At 43.7% G+C, this 19,722-nt stretch overlaps 1 protein-coding gene across 5 annotated transcripts in view; it reads right to left on the reverse strand.

Annotated features, from left to right (window-relative positions):
* Positions 1–19,722, reverse strand: part of LCP2 (lymphocyte cytosolic protein 2) — a 45,769-nt gene that overhangs the window by 2,977 nt on the left and 23,070 nt on the right. For 4 of the 5 annotated variants that reach the window (XM_029216163.1, XM_029216159.1, XM_029216162.1 and 1 more), the window contains 13 exons: positions 19,186–19,384; positions 16,919–17,016; positions 14,451–14,520; positions 14,266–14,349; positions 11,428–11,453; positions 11,292–11,311; positions 11,092–11,199; positions 9,718–9,748; positions 7,523–7,535; positions 6,692–6,821; positions 5,155–5,204; positions 1,716–1,810; positions 1,030–1,107 (listed from right to left, as the gene is read on the reverse strand). In XM_029216163.1, coding sequence (XP_029071996.1) covers positions 1,030–1,107; positions 1,716–1,810; positions 5,155–5,204; positions 6,692–6,821; positions 7,523–7,535; positions 9,718–9,748; positions 11,092–11,199; positions 11,292–11,311; positions 11,428–11,453; positions 14,266–14,349; positions 14,451–14,520; positions 16,919–17,016; positions 19,186–19,384 — 1,002 coding nt within the window. The remainder of the gene's footprint in view (positions 1–1,029; positions 1,108–1,715; positions 1,811–5,154; positions 5,205–6,691; positions 6,822–7,522; positions 7,536–9,717; positions 9,749–11,091; positions 11,200–11,291; positions 11,312–11,427; positions 11,454–14,265; positions 14,350–14,450; positions 14,521–16,918; positions 17,017–19,185; positions 19,385–19,722) is intronic. The other variant, XM_029216161.1, reaches the window with a different exon arrangement.

Genomic DNA, 19,722 nt, shown 5'->3' on the forward strand with positions numbered 1-19,722 from the left:
CCCCTTTTCTTCTGATATTTACCACAATAGTAATGTGATTTGTCCTGTACTTTAAAATTTCATTCCATAAATTAGCTACATAATATTAATACTATAAAGATCTAATATCAAAATAAAATGAATTAGGAAGGACTCATTTAAATTACTCCCTCCTCCGTGTATTGAATCAGGGTAGTTCTAAATAGCCACCCATCTGCAATAATGGCTTTCCTTTGTTCTTTTTATTCCAGGTTGATTGAGTAAATTCTAGTTGGAACATCTCTGTTGAACAAATATATGTGTGGACCAGCGATTCATAGCCCTGGCTTCACTTTAGAATTTCAAGTTTTGAAGACTTCCAGAGCCCACACAGCACCCCTGACTAATTAAATCAGAATCTCTCCAAGTGAGACCAGAATCAGAATTTTTTAAGGCTCCCCAGGTGATTTAAATGTGCAGCCAAGCTTGAGAACTACTGTTGCAGTCTCGAGATGTGAAAGGTGTGAAAGAGGAATGATCTTTTCTTTCCTGTCTCTGATATATAGATTTAAGGTTAATGTTCAGCACTGGAAGACAGGAAATCTGGTTTAAGATCTTTCATATTAAATGACAGCTAGAAATTTCTAGGGGAAAGGACAAAAAGTTGCTGTTGTCTCTCTCAATACGGGTCCCTTCACATTGATGTGGATGGCAACTGTGTATCAAGAGGAAGATGAAACCGATAAGACATTGGAAATTTGGGGGGAAAAGAGTCTCCTTTTGATGCTGTGTGATTCCTGTGAAAAGATGGACCATTTTAGTTAATAAAATCTCCTAAGATTCTGCCAGCCAAATGACTACCTTAATTTAGATTTTTTTCCCAGGGTCCTAAGAGTCTGGTAGGACACTGGTAGGTGGAAAGCTGGCACTAATTGGCCCCCTTGGTATAACAGCATGAATGGCACCCAGCAGAATTCCTAGCCCATAATTGGTACTCGGTAAAAGTCCGTTCCATTTCTTTTCTTCCATTAATATTTATAACTACTTAAAAAATAAACTTTAGCACAGTACCTGGTTTATCTTTCTAAGAGCCGCTTCTGCCTCTATTCGGGTAATATAAGAAACATACCAGTCTTCATTTAATGAATTCTGAAAATGTAAATTTTTAAAAATGGTATAAATTTTGCAGTTACATATGTAAGTGAAAAGAAAAGCCTCCAAGTAATCATTACCGTAAATCACCACCTCAGTTCCATGAAGTTTGAAGCATTTATTTTAATTTGAATATAGAATCATTCAGGTGAGGATAAATAGAAGATATTTTGTGTGAACTGCTTTTTTTTCATGACACTAGTTGCAAAGGTAGCAGTGAATAAGCATTTCATATATAATGAAGCCTCTAATCAGGAACGATATAAATGTAATAATTTCTTCAGTGTAGTATAATAATATATTTAATGAAAAAAAACTAGGTTAACGAGCAGTTAAGTGACTTATGCAATGTCATAAACCAAGAAACAGATGAAAAACAGGATTATTTTTCTCATCGTTTAATGCAAAACACACATTTGCCGTTGGAAGAGGAACACCAAGGGAAAAAGAACATATTACTTTTCATCTGAGTCCTCCTCTTGATTTTTTTCACTAAAAAAATTAAGACTAATAGACGATAAAAGAACAAGAGAGTATTCAATGGGAGTTTCTGATGATTCATTTCCTGGGGTGGAAATAAAATACGAACATATGCTTTATATTACCTCTCCTTCCGAAGGGGATGGCAGCTGAGGTTTGTTCGGGGCTGGCGAGGGAAAGCTCCTGCCTTCACCTCTGGGAGGTGGCCTGTTGCTAGGGCCTTCAAAAGTAGAGCATTTTGAAAGTTCATTTACTTTAAGCAATTTTTCACTTGTCATAACACATTTCCCCCCCCAAAATGCCCTTGCAGTTATTCCCAGCAGTTAACATTTCAAGAAACCACAGCTTCAAATATAATTTGCAGGACTTCCCTGGCAGTACAGTGGTTAAGGCTCCGTGCTCCCAATGCAGGGGGCACGGGTTCGATCCCTGGTCGGGATCCTGCATAACGCACAGCCAAAAAAATAATAATAATAAAAATAAAAAATGTCACTTGTTTGAAACCACAGGGCTGTTCTGTAGCCAGGCCAGTGAAATTTTGAGACACTACCACACATCTGAGTGATTGCTTCATTGTGCATGTTACATATATACCACCCACGTGATGACAATGTGGTGATAAAATAATTATGTTCTCATTGTTTTCACAAAAAGAAATTTGTTACCCAAGATGAGGTGAAGTTACCTTAAGAATATTTTTAGCTTTTAGAACCAGAGTTTACTATCTGCTGTTCTTTACCAAATTTTCTACAGAGGTAGAAAGGTTCAACTTCCATAGAGAGCCCCGCCAACTACCTGATCAATCAGGAAGCCTGTGCTGGGTTCTGTAAATTACCCAGCACTTGTGCTTTGCCTTCTCCAACACCTTTTTTTCTTGTTGACAGTTCCCTGAAACTTTCCAAGAGAATGTGTTTCAGGAAAGGTTTGATTTTGTTGATTTATAATTGCCAAGGCTGTCTCCCGTGTGCCAGAACAGCTGTCAAAGGCTGGGAAATTCTGTGAGTTGAATGTTCTCTTAATAATTCATGCATCATTCATTTGTTCATTCAACAGACATTTATTCAGCACTACTCTGTCCAGGCCCTGAGTAAGGCACCTGTGTATGCTACCTTTCATTCTCACAGCAACCCCGCAAGGTGGGTATTATCTTCTTTTTTGAATATCAGGAAACAAAGGCTCAGCGAGTCTAAATAAAGCATGTGCTCTTAGTGGCAGCAGCGCCAGGACTTGAACTTTACTGTGCATAAATGAGAATTCCAGGGGGACCCAGTATCACCCAGGCTCAGGAATATGCATTTAACGAGCACTCCAGGTGGTTCTGCACCAGGGCTGTTACTCCATCTACAATACACCACAAGGGGCAAACTGCCTGCCCCTGGGCCACTGAGAGAAGAGAGTTACTTGGAAAGAGCCAGAGTCTTCCCAGCCACGTCACCTGGATTACTTGAGATGAGGTTCCCTGTTTCTAAAGAAGCAGATCAGGCTAGCCTGAGCTGCTGATCTTCCTTCTTAAGGCTCCAAGTACCTGAAAAGACCTTCCCCATGCCCACCTTTTGCAGTTCAACACGGCAGGCGCTTTTAGGATGTTTGTTGAATGAATGAAATCTAGCTATATGGGAAAGTAGTGTAATCAAGGCTTACAGTGCATGGCTGTTTTAGAGTTGAGGAATTCTTCTCTTTCTGCTTCTGCATCTGCAGGCTAGCACTACAAAGTCATTATTCATGACAGACAATATACTACTTTTCATTGCAGTCACCCACCACCCTTAACATCTAGATCCTCAAGGGTTTTGGACAATATACAGCACATCCTTTATCTTCCTGACCTTGGGACAGCCAGTGGAGGCTTAGACTGAGGACCAGGTGTCCTGGTACTCTTAGGAGAAAAGGGTTCAATTTTGATTAAGGTAGTAAAGTAAGCCCTCTGCATCCACAGGTTCCACATCTGTGAATTCAACCAACTGCAGATTGTTCAGCCAGTGGGTTGGTTGAATCTGTGGATGTGGAGCCTGTGGATGTGAAGGTCTGATGGTGCTACGCCATTTTACACAAAGAACTTGAACATCCTTGGATTTTGGTATCTGTGGGGTCCTGAAACCAATCCCCCTCCCATATTAGAGGGATGACTCTATTCCAAAAAAATTAACCAACTGTTTACATTAATAATGCCCATCACCAACTCATAGAAGTCTGTGGAATTCACTTTGTGAGATACTGCTATAAGTGAAGAGTCTGAAGCTCAGATGCCTGCAGGGGCCAGGCAAGGAACACAATGTAGGTTCACAAAATAATGAGTTGTGAACACTGGAAAATTGAGGGGTGTGTGTGGAGGAACTGTGGAAGCCATATAGTGAATATGGACACTATATCCTCAAATGCTTAGGAAACATTGAAAACGTAGTGGATTTCATTGGTGTCAGCAGTAGGGTCTCACACATACATGGGATGACGTACCCAACTGAATGGAATAGATGCGCTCCTGAAAAAAGTTCTACCCTTGAGTTATAATTTAAACTTACTAAAGTAGTTTTCTATTTATAACACATACAGTACTGGTGTTCCTGTATGTGTACCATGAGTGCCAAAAAAAAAAAAGAGTGTTTTGTTTTTACCTCACAGGACTTTTAAAAGTCTTAAGTCAACCTTTAAAAATTGGGTAATTTCACATTAAAAGCCATATTTCCAGTTTTTCTTGAAAAAAAATCAGAAAATCTGGTAACACTAGGTGAGTTTCCTAGCATGAGAAAAAAGTCTGTTTACTAGAGTTGGGTGACTTTCCATAGTCATTTGTCAGTCATTCAACAAATATTTTTAAAGTGCCTACCATGTGCTAGTTACTTGCAAGTCTTTAAGGATAAAAAATAAACACAGTCTAGTCCTACCTTTTAGGTCTTTGCTTCTACTCAGAGCGGTCCATGGACCAGCAATACCAGCATCGCACAGGAACTCGCTAGAAATGCAGAACCTCGGGTCCCATCCAAGACCCACTGAACTAGAATCTGCATTTTAACACAACTCCCAGGTGATCTGCATGCATTTTAAAGTCTGAGGACACTCTCAGCAAATACTTATCATGGACACCCAGAGGAGGTATTACTGAAAAGGCAGGTCCTCACCCAGACTTACTGTATCAGAATCTTGGGGCCTGGGGTCTCTTAAACTGTATTTTAAAGCTGTTCCTCAGCTAGCAACTCCAGGTTAGATTCATTATAGAAACCAAAACTACAGAGAAAGCCAGCACCATATGAAAACAGCAGGGAGGAAAAGCTCTGTGTGGGAAGATGAATGCCAAGGCTGCCTTGCTGAGGAAGTGTGTGTGTGTGTGTGTGTGTGTGTGTGTGTGTGTGTGTGTGTGTGTGCCCGTGTGTCTGTGATGTTCTGTGTAGTATCCTATCACTCCAACAGCCTCTGGCACACTGCAGAAACTGAGTTAAGGGCTGAATGAGGAAGTCAGATACTTTTAGGAAACAACAAAACCGTTGCCAAAAGGCTTTGGGACAGGTTGGCCGTCCAGTCATGATGGCATATTGGCGGGAGTAGACCACTAGAGCCCGGAGTACAAACCTTGAGAGAAGTATGGCGGCAGGGAGGCACTCTGCGAAAAACTACTGTTGCTGTGGAGACAGAAAAAGAACGGATTTTAAGTTGGGTTAGGTTTAAGGGGCCAGAGGGGGAGCCTGGACTGGGGAAATGCTGCTTCTTTTGCTATTACTTCCCACTCCCTCCCTGAAACCACGGAAGCAGGGCAAAGAGAAGGAACTTGTTGGACATACCTCACTGCTGTCCCAAGATGGACCATGCCAAAGTCTAACAGGCTTCTCAAGCCAAAAAGCAAAAGCAACAAAAGAACTGTGTAAAGGGCTTTAAAAGCTACTTTAAAAAGTCAGCTACAGTTTGAGGACTTTGAGTTTGCAGCACGACAGAAGTCCTCTGGGGAGAGGACTGCTCTTTCAGTTAGGAAAATATATTAAATGGGCATGTTGTTTGGAAGTGGTGCATCCCCAGGGCCTAGGGGTTATAAGGAGAGGGTAGGGAGGCAAGAAACACAGAGAGGGTTCGGTGGTGCTGCAGCTACAGAAGCAGCATCTCTGGGGGCTGGGGTGGTGGTGACGAGGGCCTGAGGGAGGCCCCGAAATGCTGTCTGCTCCACGCTGAGTGGCAATTTCCCTAGCCTTTAGCCCAAACCTTCTGTAAAAGTCTGCTCTTCTCAGAAATCTCGTGTGAGTGTTATTTTGTAAGAATGAAGGATAGGGCTGGGGCCCCAGGTGGGATGAGGTGGCATGAGAAAGTGGCAGACATGGCAGAAGAAGGAAAACAGCTGGAAGAATGAGAGGAAGCAGCAGAAAATCAGAGCAAGAGGCACCCAGGGAAAACGAAAAAAACTGAGAATCCTTCCAGATATCTGGCAGGGGTGGAGGGGTCTTGCTGGTGGGTGAGTTTTCTCCCATCATTAGGGTGGGGACTGAGCCTCTCCCTTTGGGTAGTGAAGGAGAAGATGAGCCCAAAGTGCTGGTGGATGAACCCTCGGGGGCACTACAAGGCAGCCCGACAGCTTATTTATGAGACACGACCTGAGTCTTCCACCTGTCCATGCCTCTGCCTCTGCCAGCCTGTCTAATCATGGACCCTGAGAAACACTCTTGCTACTGAGAAAACAGACCTGCTGGGGACAGAGCCTGTGCAGTGAATTCTCCCCACCTGCTAGGTACAAGGTGAGTTTTCTCAGTCTTCCCATCCAAGATGCAGGGTGAACTCCAACTAATTAAATTAATTGGGTTTCTTGAGTGTTTGTTTCTTTGTTTTAACTCACAGAGTGAAAACATTCCCTATTTCCCGCCAAAGAGTCCATTCTGTCTGGGGCCATTACAGGGCAGTCAATTCTGTATCCCTCTGACCCCCAAGCACAGAGACTCAGAGGACAGCAGTGAGTTAACATATGTGATTCTTTATGCTCAGCTTGGTTTTGTTTCTTAAGACCCAAGATGTTCTGACCCTATGACCAGTGGCTCATTTCTTTCTTTCTCAACCCACCCGACATTCGCTCAGTATCAGTGGCCCCAGACGTAATGCTAGGTTAGAACTGAATGACGTCAGCACAAACCTTTCTGAGAAGGCTCCGGGCAGGTGAGCTGATGGGACGGAGTGCTTGGGCGATGGCTTGGTAGATCTTGAAGGGAAGGTGTTGGAGCTCATGGGGAGCAGTGCTGGCTGGGGCAGAGATCTCTGATGTACTTCGGGGGAAAAGAAAAAAGAAAGCAGATTGTCAGGATCCAAGTGTCACAGGAACATCCCAGCACTGCTCCCCAGTTAGAAATAGCTAGTCTAAAGGGAGATACAAAAATCCAAAAGATCAAATGTCATTAGGAAGTGGTAGGTCGGAAGCCCACCGCCCAAGGTTTTTCTAGATGATTTACCGCCTTAGAATGCAGTTTCAAATGCTGCCATTCTATATCATTCTCCACAATACACATTTATTTTATGTATTTTTTTCATTTTTGAAATGTTAACTTGGCAGAAAATTGTCAGTTGGAAACCATATGAATTTCAGAAAAGATTCACAAGTTTTGTTTTATGAAAGCCAAATTTTATGCTGTGTCATTCATCTGCAGTTAGTGATCCTTTAGCCACATGTGTTAGAGAGCATAAATGCTAGAATGTTTTCTGTCAAACTGTACATGCAATTTTCAATTTTGCTGTGCTAGTAATTTGCCCTGTTATGCATGAACTTAACAGTTCTCTTTGGTAACCCAGCCAAATAACTCCATTTTATTATAACTATGCAGTATACCAACTGACATACATCTACTTAATACTAATTTTACAATTATAATGGATTCTGTGGAGTTTCTGTACTAAATAATTCCATCTGAATGCCTGAGCAGAAAAATGAAGGAATGGGTTATAAGTTGTAAGAAAGCCTTTCTGAACATACCATCATCTTCATCCTGGTAAGGGGAAGAAAAAAAAAGACATTAATCTATCATCAAAACACAATTTCTCAAAGAGTAACTATATTTCTCAATCATAGAAATGTCCCTGTTTTCTTTCTTTAGCAGTTGTGTGTCTCCATAATAAAGATACTGTGGAGGACAGTAAAACTTGCTAAACAACTTATGATTTCTTAATACAAACGATCATTTAAAGACACTCCAATCTGAGACACTCTTCATATATTTAACATAAAATAGCTTCTGCGGTGTCCAAAAGGGCCCAAAGATACACTAATAATGATGATATCTACTATGTGCCCCAAAGACTCATATACAATATTTCATCCAGTTCTTCAAGCAACCCTTCAAGAATTTAACATTCTCATTTTACAAATGGAAACGTGCTACCCAAGAGGGATTCCTGACTTGCCAAGAGCTACAGAAATTGATTCAAACCGTATCTGCCTGACCCAAAGCTTAACCTTCTTTTGCAATGGCCGCTCCTCTTAAAAGCGATGCAACCTGATTGATTCGTAAGTAGCTTCCAAGGTGTGTACGCTTGGTTCAGTACATTTATCTTTAGGACAACCTTCTGAAATAGATAAGGGAGGGGCTCTTTGCTCTACTCCTCAGATAGGAAATGATGTTCAGAGAGGCAAGAATGATTTTGCCATTGACTAGTAGACCCAAATTGCCAACTTGGACTTGTTTCGTTAGGCTAGCACAGTGGTTGTGAAAGAGCACCTTCCTCAAGTGTTGTTGTGAGGTTCAAATTAGTTACTACTTGTGCCTGGTATATGTGGAGTGCTCAGTAAAGTTTGCTGTCCCTAGTCCTACCACTGAGATGAGGCAAGAAGGATCAGAGCCAGAATCACTCATCCCAGTTGGCCAACTGGGAAGGAGTCCCAGCAAAGGGCTGCGTAGATAAATACACATGGACTCAGGGAATCCCCAGAATGAAATTGGTCTCTGACACTTCTGCAACCATGTTTCCTCTGGTCCAAAACATAAGACTTCTGGATTCTCATGACAACAAGTGTCAGTCCTTCCAGAGATAGGGAACCTCAGGAATGTGACATTACCCTCATTTTCAACCTTATCTCCTCTTTGTCCCTATGGCTCTGCAGCCAGACTGCTGTCCTCACCGTCCCCACAGGCTCCACGGGCATCGCCACTCACCTGCCTTTGCTGAGGACATTCCTGAGGCTGGAACGCACTGAGCTTTCTCTTGGGGTGTCTATCTTGTGTCCTTCCCATCACTCAATGGCCACATCTCTAAAAGTCACCCTTGTCTCCTCAACCCCCATATATCACTTTCTTCCCTTCGCCTCTGTAGCTCGTTCTGTGATCATATTCTCCTTAGCATGTGGTCCGTGGGTTTGCCTGTCTCCATCATATCTTAGCACAGCATCTAGCACAGAGCTATGAAACACCAGGCACCTGTGGGCTGAGCCCTTGAACATGGCAGGGGTGTGATGGCCTTCAGACAGCTTACAGTATCGAGGAAATCAGACAGACCTGGATTTCGATCCTGGCTATTGACTAGCTGTGCAACTTACAGAGAGTATCTTACTCCTCTAAGCTTCCAGTTCCTCTTAGTGAAAGAGAAACAGTGACTCCTCACAGGGACATTAAATGCAAAGCATATGTAAAGCTGGGATGACCAACTGTCCTGGTCCTTGTTTGCCTGAAAATGATGGGGTTCCTGGGACGTGAGACTTTCGTTGCTAAAACTGGGCAAGTCCCAGGCAAACAGCTTGTCAAAAGTAGCTAGGTTGGTAACATGTACATAGCAGGCATTCAATAAATGCTGTTTCCCCTCTTTCTTAGGCCATGGAGGTATTAAAGGGGAAAGCAGAGGCCTAGGAAACTTTGCTGTGAGGCCCAGACTCTCCCTTTATTCGCCCTTCTACCTACTGCCCCTTCATCTTGCTAATTACCACCTGGTAATAGGGCTGAGACTAACGCATCCTCCCTAGGAACCTCCAGAGGGATAGGAGTTAAGCAATGCAGCATGGTGGGCAGGAGGGGAAGATGGAGGCCCCACCAGGCAGCGGTATTCAGGAGCCTACTGTGTGCAGGCCTGGCTCCCAGTGCTGGATTTCAATGAAGGCAGAGCAGAGGTAGCCTCGACCTCCTCAGAGCCTATACTGGTTTCCCTGTGCCAAGCATTCACCACATGACATTGAGTACTTACATTCTCTCTTCTGTCTGATCCCCATCCATGCCTGAAATGAATCAGGGCAAAGGAAAAGAACTGAGTATAAAGACTTTCAAAGAATATAGATAGTTTCACTTAATCTAATAATGAGAAATCAAACCCATGGGCCGTGGTAAAATGGGAAGCAAAATCCCCAGCAGAAAAGCAAGGGAGAGGGAGGTTCGGTGACTCAGTGTTCTGTCATCATTGTGAGCTGAGCTAGACAACCTTTATTCTGTTTAGCTACTGCTGCCAATCATTATATTAAAGAAAAAAATGTTTAATCAACAAACTAACTCTTAGTAACTATTAAATTTCACTGAGTAGATGTTTCTCCAAGCAAATAAAAACATTTTAGGAAACATTCTCCTTTGCCGATATTTTAAAACAGCCATCGTGGGGCTCACCCTTCTTGTGAAGTGAAGATAATTGGGAAATGCTGCTGCTTCGGGATTTTTCCCTGATGCACCAGCTGGTCAAACAGATTTGATGACAGCGGCCTGAGAGCTGTGGTGGGCACAGCTGCCTGGGCCCGCTTCATGTTCTCCTTAGAGAGAGGGACACGAGGAGGATGATTTGTTGGACGCCTCCTGTCGGATGCCTCACGTCATCGCATCCTGTGTTTCTTTAAAACTTTGATATTTTGTTCATTATGATATTTTTGACATTCATAGTCCATTAAAATATTAACTCAGTTACTGAGGTTTTATTGATGCACCCTGAGCCTGGCCCTGATTTAGTCCTCACACTGGCCAAGCAAGGGCCATAGTTATGAATCCTGATTGCACAGGTGAGGTCAACGGAAGCTTTGCTTTTGTCTCTAATAAGGAGCAGAGTTGGGCCCGACCCCAGATATGTTTGTGCCATTGGCTAAATAGGCCCCAAAAGACTGTAGAGTAAAGTTAGAAACATTAGAACTGACTTTGGTATTCTGTCACCATAAAACGTGGTTGAGCAATGAGGAAGACACTAACAGTGACCTAACACTTCCCACAGTGATTTCCTCTCCGCTGCCTGTATGGAAATACAGAATGGTAGGTATAGTTCCTACACCTTGTGATGGAAGGAAAATGCAACCAAAAATCTGACTGGTTGAGGAGAAGTTCTCCACAAATGGTAGTCATTCTTGTGCTCCTAAGGAAGCACCTCTCTACGTCTCTCTGTGCTAGATTGCCACGTCCTTCCAAGTGACCCAGGCACTCTACATCCAACCTGAGAAGCCTGAACACTCCTCAAGCCCCAGCAGCAAAATGAGCCCACTCCCACCCGGGAGCACCACGGTCTTGGGTCCCTACGCAGAGCTATTTCTACGAGACAGGAGTTCACATCACCCCCTCTGCACGACAAGCTCAAGCAACAGAAGACAATTACTTTGGCACAGGTGGCTTCTTCCCTGGCAGGGGGCTGCTTCTGTCATGCCTTTCCATGGCTGGTGGCAGCGGGGGCTTTTGTATCTTGGGTAAATGCTCCCCGAGAGGCCTGCAGAGTTGAGAGAAAGGATGTGTGGGAAACAAACCAGAGTCTTACAACATGTGCCACGTACCCTCATGCAGGTGCCCAGAACCACTCACCTTCCCGCTGGGGCGGAGAGCTGCAAGGCAGGAAGGAAGATGTGTGAGTGTCCTCAGCACTTTCCACAGGATAAAAACAAGGTACAAAACAGAACAAAAACGAAAACAAAAGAAACAAAACAAGGAGAAAGCTTACCTTGTCAGAAATCGCTGGTTTCTTTCCTGTAAGTGACAAACAGCAGGTAAGCCTTGAGTTTAAAAGCTAAGCATTAAAACATTGTTTGATGAACCTGAATCCAAGCCCCTTGGAGGGCTGCTTGGGTTTTAGCATTGAGGAATCATAGACTTTAGACCTGGAGGTGTCCCTTACAGAGCACCTAATTTTAGAGGCTCAGACAAATTAAATGACTTTGCCCAAGGGTCGCACAGTGTTGTGTACATACAAACAGTATTGTGGGTTCTGTGCTTCTTTCCATTTTTTTTTAATATAACTGATGATAAAAAGGATTAACGCCCTCTTGAGATTTTATGTCTCTTTCATTTGTCCAGAACTTCTTTATACAGCCGAAGTTTATTTTCATATCTGAAATAAACCCATTTGCCATGGAGGGGTTAATTTTCCTTCAGTCCTCTGGTACATTTGCCGTTATGTAAGGTATTACACTTAGTTTCTGGAAAATTTTTTAACTTGGGGTACAGGGTTTCAGGAGATTCTCCTGGTGGGCTGCAAATCATTTTGTTTTGGTTTTTGCTTTTCTTTCTTTCTTCCTTCCTTTCCCTTCCTTTTCTTTTCTTTTCCTCTCTCTCTCTCTCTTTGTCTCCCCCTCTCTCCCTCTCCCTCTCTCTTCCCCTCTCTCTCTTTCTCTCTCTCCCCCCCTCTCCCCTTCCTTCCTTCCTTCCTTTTTTCCTTTTACTTTTCTCTTGGAACAGATGACGTGCAGGCTCCCTGAAGAAATACTAGGCATACCTGAGAACTCTGCATTGCAAAGTTATTCAAAGCAATGTATTTTTTACTCTGTCTGAAGTTCCCCTGAGTAGATATGCCCTATGCCTTCAATGTAATAAAAGCATTAATTAATTGGATTCAACCAGGTTTAGAAGCAAATCCTGTATGATTTTGAGCAAGTTAAAGTCTTTGAGTTTCAATTTCCTCACCTGTAAAATGGGAATTATAGGTTTGCTATAAGAATTATAGTTTAAAACTGCATAGATTTGCTATAAGGATCAGGTGACAATTTATATGCAGGGCCAGGCAATGACCCATGGGTGCCGACAATTGTTAGACAGCTTCTCTTTCTTCCACTCCCTCCAACCCCAGCTCAGTTAACACCCTAGGGTGAATGGTGATACATCCTTCTGGAGTTGCATTTTCGCAACATGATTTATTCCTTAAAGACTGAATACATCCCTGGCCCATGATAGGCCCTAAGAATCTTGTTCCACTGTTGAAGAGCTCACTGACTAGTGGGAGAGAGTTGGGTGGTATAAAAAATGTTCCTTATTTATAAAATTTTGGTTTGAGGTGGAAACCCTACTTCAGAGTGGTACCCAGAAAACTTGAATTTATATCATTAGATATAATGATATAAATTACATCATTATAATGAATAGGTCTTCTTTTAAAAACATCTGCTGATTTATGCATATTCCCTGGGCATGTTAGGAGTCTCCCGATAAGAGTCTCAGCATCGTAAGAGGTTAATTCTCCCAAAACATCACGGATAAGGGAGTAATTCAAGGGTAGAGCTGGTACTGTCAGGAAAAGGTGTCTTTAATCCAACTCAGCATTATGTGGTGGAAAAGGGCACCCACTGTGAAGTCAGAAACACTTGGGTTCAAATCCTGCAATTCCCTAACTATGCAAATTTGGGAAATTTACTCAACCTCTCTGAACCTCAACTTTATCATCTACAAAGTGAGGATGATAATACTCCCTCTTTGTTGGGCTGGGGTGAGGACTAGAGACAATGTAGAGATAACTCTCCATATCAATGGGTTCCACACCCATGAATCAACAAACCTCAGATCAACAATATCTGGAAAAATAATTCCAGCAAGTTCTAAAAAGCAACACTTGAATTTGCCATGCACTAGCAACTATGTACATGTATTTATGTTGCATTTACAGCTATTTACTTAGCATTTATATTGTATTAGGTATTATAAGTAATCTAGAGATGATTTAAAGTCCACGGGAGGATGTACATAAGTTATATGCAAATACTACACCATTTTATATAAAAGACTTGAGTATCCCTGGATTTTGATATCCACAGGGATCCTGGATCCGGGGATCCCCCCTACGGATACTGAGAGACAACTGTAACTTATTTGTGGTAAGTAAAGCACTTGACCCATAGTAGGTGCTCAATAAATTGTAGCTAAGTTTTAGAATTGGATTAAAAATAGCTTTATGTAGAGGTAACTGCAATCCAAGAATACTCTGGGCCAATTCTGGAGGAAAGAACTGTAGTATACCTACAGTTTGGTCAACCACCCATACAACAAAAGACAACTCTGACATTTGAATAGCACCTTAGAGTTTTATAAAGTATTTTCTCATTACAGAGCACCCACCTTACAAATAAGGAGACAGCTCTGAAAAAGCAACATCCCTGTGGTCAGTGAGCTGCTAAGTTAGCAGCCAAGGCAGCCGACAACAGCTGTCCCAGGCCTCTTGCCTCTTAGCCCAGATGCCTCCCCATCTTCCTTCAGGAGGACATGGGATGGATGTGTGTACACAGATGGCACCCATGGAGAAGCAGGCCCAGCACAGGGCTAAGGACAGGAGCTCCGCATCAGGCTTCTCTGACTCTGGGTCTCCCCCCCGCATCACTTGGTAGCTGAGTAAACTTGGTAAGTTACCTCTTCATGCCTCAGTTTCCTCATCTGTACAAGGAGGATGATTCTAATAGCCCCCACTTCATAGGATCGGGGGGATAGTTAAACGAGATGGTCCCTGTGAAAAGCATGCAGTAAGCACTCTATAAATGTTGGCCACTGTTACTATGCATCAAATATAAAAGATACCAACCTATTGCGAAGGGCTCTCTGTCAAACGGAGCTAAGGAACGATCTAGGGGTGGTTTCGTGCTTCTGTCTATGGAAGGGGCAGGGACTGAAAGGGAAACACTGAAGTCAGTTCAAAGAAGAGAGCAGTCGGCTGGGGCAGGGGTGTGGGTGGACTGGTGGGCAAGAGAGGGCAGCCCCTATACTTACGCTTTGCTGTTTTGTGGTTTCTACTTCTGCTAGGCTCTTCGTGGTTGGGCTGGGGTGGCGGTAGTGGCTGCTTTAAGAGAAATCCATGTATTAGGAAGCATTTCCAACCCATCAGCAAGCCCTGAGGGCTTTATCCCCCTAAATAGGTGTGAAGCTGTTCACTTTTCTCCATCCCCATGTTCCACTCACACATATACCTGTCCATTTCTCACCTGAACTGAGCTCCCTGTTCCACACACTGTGAGAGTGCGTTCTGCATGTCACTCCCCTGCCAAGCTTTTTAGTTGCTCCTATCACATTAGGAACAAAACTAAAACTCACCATGGCCTGCAAAGCTCTGCCTGAGCTGCCCCCTCTCCACCCGTCCAACACCTTTGTACGCTCCTCTCTCCAGTGCCCACCGGACTCTCACCATAAGTATCTTCCTGCAGTTCCTGCAAAATCTCAAGCTTATGCACTCTTTGGCATCTCTGTACTTGTGTTTTCCTCTGCCTGGGATGTTGTTTTCCCAGCTCTCACCACAACTGGCTCATCCTGTCCAGGTCAATGTCACCTCCCCACCTACCACCATGTTCCCTGGTCTTCTGTCTCCCTAACCACACGTTACTACTCAAATTACCTTGTTTATACATCTCTATACTTGTTTATCATCCATCTACCCCTAACCCAAATAAAAATTTTATGAAAGCAAGGATCTTATTTGTCTTGTTCACACTCTATTCCCAGCAGCTAGAACACTGCTGGGCACTGCGGCTCAATAAATGTCTGTAGATTGAATGAATGAATTCTGCATCCCAAGAGTGAGGTGAAGCGCTACAGATTTCAAGGGCAAAATGCACGTGTAGATAAATTCAGCTCCATGAGCCCCCTTTGTAATAAAACTGCAAAAGCAGGAGGAAGCCGTCTGTTCTTAGACGAGGTGTCCCAACTGTGGTGTGATCTGGATTGTGAACTTTGGGGAAAATACGTCCTCTCCCTCCTCCTAGCCCTGACACTCGGCATTCACCACAGCTGTCAAAGCGCTCTGGTCCTTTGTGAAGAGAGCACATTTCCAACTATTGACTTCTGATCCTGAACTTCTCCGGGCCTCTCTGGATACAAGCCTACCTCAGAGATATCGCGGGTTCGGTTCCAGACCACCGCCATAAAGCAAAAATCAAAAGAAGCCTAGTGATGAGGAAAAATCATAAATTTCTCTATGACAGGACAGTCAAACTAAGTCAGAACTGAAACACATATAACATGCCTCCGTTGGTGATGGGCCTTTCCTAATGTGCAATGTGCATTTGTATTATACATTAACCAGACCTCCTCAAGGCAGGAGGATATAAACAAACTTTGAGAAAAATGGTACCTTTCTTCTGAAACCACCATTGTGACTTTGAAGGTTAGTATTTCTTTCTCATCCTGTCAGGGAGTCATACTGACCTAAAGGCTCACTCTGTAGGTACACCCCTGACCAAAACATCTCTGATGAACTTTGTGTTTAATACTAACCTGTCAATATGATACATGATTCTTTGTCTGAAACTGAATGAAACATCTGAATCTCTAGCTCCTGACCAGTGGAGCAGTTCTCAGAGCTTCTGAGAGTCTGTCTCCCAGGTTATAATCCTCAGTTTGGCTCAAATAAAATTCTCTTTTTTTCTTCTTGGTTCGATTGTTAATTGAATTTTCGTTAACACTAGTCACACAAATTTTTTTATTGCCCACTGAATATAAAAGTTACATCTACACTATAATGAAGTCTATTAAGTGTGCGATAGCATTATGTCTAATAAAACAATGTGCATATCTTACTTTTAAAATATTGCTAAAAAATGCTAACCATCATCTGACACGGCAGAGTTGCCACAAATCTTCAATTTGTAAAAAAAAATGCAATATCTGTGAAACGCAATAAAGCAAAATGCAATAAGACGAGGTGTGCCTGTTAGTTAAGTAGAACCACGGGATCTGAGACTGTAAGCTTGAAGAAAGAGGAAAGGGAGTTTGCTGCCACTCTCTCCCCGGGTTCGTGGCATTGCACGTTTGGGTCTCAAACCTTTTGTCCGTGGAATTTCAGATGTTAGCCAGCAGGTGGCGCAAGTCTTCTTGCAGGAGGGAAGGCTGGGGACCCAAATACTAGTGGGTGCCATTAGTTTATTTTACAGTTTTCACTTATTTCAAAAGCCAGAAAAAACAGCACAATGAATACTAGAAGGCGACTTTTTATTATACAAATAGCTTATATTGTTTATGGTAAAGAGAAAATACCAATGATTAAAAGCAATATGATGTGTATAAAAATCACTAGTATTTCATCCTCCAGAAAGCCCACTGTGAGTACTTGGGAATGCATTTTCCTGGCCTACATATAACTTTTTCTTACTGGCTAGAATTGGATAAAGATGTCTATAGTTTTTTCTCTCTGCAGAGGAAATCATCGAGTGGACACAAAGTGGCATAACAGAAAGTACGGAGCCTACCGAGTGAGCCCGGCTGCCGGAGGACAAAGGAAGGATGGCGGCCATCGGCCTCTGCGGGGGCACGGGCGGCTGCTGCACTTTCCCGGAATGGGGCCGGTCTGTGGAAAGGCAAAGGCATTAAAATGAAAGGAGAAATGCTACATCTAGGCGAGTGTGGGCCACACCCAGGGCTCTCCAGGAACCCATCCAGCGCCGGCTGGGGGCATCTCCATATCGCTGGATCCCACAGACTCCCCCCAGCACCAAGGCCAGCCCCAGCCAGCGTGGCAGGGATGTGTCCACACCTGGGTCGTACAGGGTGGGGAGTCCTTGGCCCTTTGCCTTCTCTGTACCTGTCCAGTTTGTCTTACTCTTATACTTCGGAGCAACACTCACCTTACCTCTGGGGAACAGGTATTCATCAAAGGTTTTGTTGATGAAAGCATGAAAAAAGGCTTCTTAGTAATTAACTCAGCCATTACCGTGAGGGAGTGTTTTCAGACAAAATTGTAAAGAAGTAAACGTGTACAGACACACAAATGCACACATGCATATGTACACACATGCACACACAGACACACACAGAGACACATACACTCAGGCACACCCAGCTGCCCGGGCAAGGTGAAATCCACTGTCATGGCTCTTGAAGATCCTGTTCTAGGTCCCCTTCCTTCCCCTCACAAATGCTCTGGGTTGTCCTCCCCCCTCCCACTTCCTCCTTTCTTAAAGGGAGGAGCCAGTCACCGACTCCTGTAACCAAACCACAGACTCTTAACAAAAACTCACATTCTTCTGGTCATCACAGAAGTATCCCCGGGACAGATAGATAGGCTGGCAGTGTTCCATCCCTTTGCCAGGGAAAGACCAGGCCAGGACTGTGAGGAAGTGACAGCATTCTTACCTTTTGTGCCCTGGGTGCCTATTTTGCCTCACCCTAGCCCCAGTCCTGGGGAAGCAACACTCTTCCACAGAGAACGGGGCTCAGAACCCAGCAAGCCTGGTCTAATCTCATACCAATGCACCCACTCTGGCCATCTGTCAGCTCCTCTGACCTGTCATGCTCCTTTCAGCCTCAGGGCTTTTGCACGGCCATTTCTACTGCTTAGAATGCTCTTTCCTTCCCACATCTATGCTCACTTAGCCAACTCCTATTCACCCTTTAAGTTTCAGATTAAATATCATATCCTCAGGGAAGCAAGTCCAGATCAGGCATATGTCCCAGCCTCATCTCCTGCGCTTGTCTTCCTGAGTATATATCATGGTTTAATTAAGTCATTTTGTGACTCATTTGTTTGACGTTGCCTGGACTATGAATTCTTTAGGGTGAGGCCTGTCTACCGTCTCGTTCCTTCTGTATGCTCATAACTGGCATGTATGAGGCACTCAACGACTTAGTTACCTGTTTCTTCTCAGGGTCTATATATGAAACAGGCTTGATAATTGTTGCCTGTATCACGCAGGGTGCTTCAAAACACAAAATGAAATGTCGACAAAGCGTGAAAGGGCTTTAAAATTGCCACGTGTTATACAGCCTAAAAGATTAGTGGTATTAATTTTTGTGATATGGATCATCAACTTTCTAGCTCACTCCTTGATATTATGCAAGTGTGTATGTGCCTACTTTCTGTTACCACCACTGCTAGAGTGTAAGCCCTGTGAGGCAAGGGCTGTGTCTTCTTTCCGGATGATTTTAAATTTCAGCATTTAGAATGATGCCTGGCTCATAATAGAAGACCAATAATTTTTGTTGAATGGATGAATGAATAAATGAATGAGGTAGAAAAGGGCTGACAGGAGCAGATAGACAATGAAAATCTTGAATACTGTTTAAAGATTTTAAAGTTATGGCCAAACCACATTCAATATTGTTATATTTATTCTGACAGTCTGTGTGTAGTGGTGCCACCTAATCATGAATTGGTCAAAGATGGGGAGGAACAGGAAAGTCCTCTTGAGTACCAAAGTAACACTCAAAATAAGCTATTTCTTCCAAATACCCTTAACTGGCAGTTCAGTATCATCCACCATCAGCAATGATTTGTCTGCAATCATAAATATTTGTCCGCAAATCATAAATATTATTGATCCTCACAGCGAACCTATGTGGTCTGTATTGTTATTGTCCTATTTCAAAGATGAGGAAGTTAAGGCCCAGAGAGGTGGAGTCACTCGCCCAAAGCCACACAGCAGGTTAGCTGGCATCAGCATGCCAAGCTTTCTGCTCCATGGGCATTGGCCTCCCCTACATCAGTGGGGGCTGGGGGCTGGGCTGCCAGGGCCCTTACCTATGTATATGGAGCTGGGGTTGGAGAAAGGCTTGGCAGGCAGGATGGAGTTCTGCAGAGCCTCCTCATTGTTGGAGGGTGGCGGCTCATAATCGGCGTCATCTTCCACGGGGGCCACTTCCTCTTCATTGGGGGACTCATAGTCACCATCATCCTCCCCATACTGATCATCATCGGGACTTTCATAGTCATCTTCATCCTGCCAACACGGTGATGGGGACAACGCGGTGTGTAGAGGTCCCTTGGCAGTAGGCGTGCCCGCATCTACTCTCTCTCTACCAAGCCTCACAGGGGTCCTCACTTGGGGGCAGTCAGCACTAGCATGGCCCTCCCACTACACATGAGGAATACTGAGCTCAGGGAGTACAAAATCCCAGGACCAGCAAGATGCAGACGTGGGACCCCCATCAAGGTCTTCAGACCGCTAGGCAAGTGCATTGTTCTCTACATTTTTTTTTTGCATAACAGAGAAAAGCAGAACAAACTGCTTTTGGAGAATACAGGAACAGAGGGATGGGAGAGCCCGCTGTTTTGAGT

This window comes from Monodon monoceros, unplaced genomic scaffold (assembly GCF_005190385.1).
Source record: "Monodon monoceros isolate NGI ecotype Baffin Bay Population unplaced genomic scaffold, NGI_Narwhal_1 Super_Scaffold_12, whole genome shotgun sequence".
Classification (NCBI taxonomy): Eukaryota; Metazoa; Chordata; class Mammalia; order Artiodactyla; family Monodontidae; genus Monodon; species Monodon monoceros.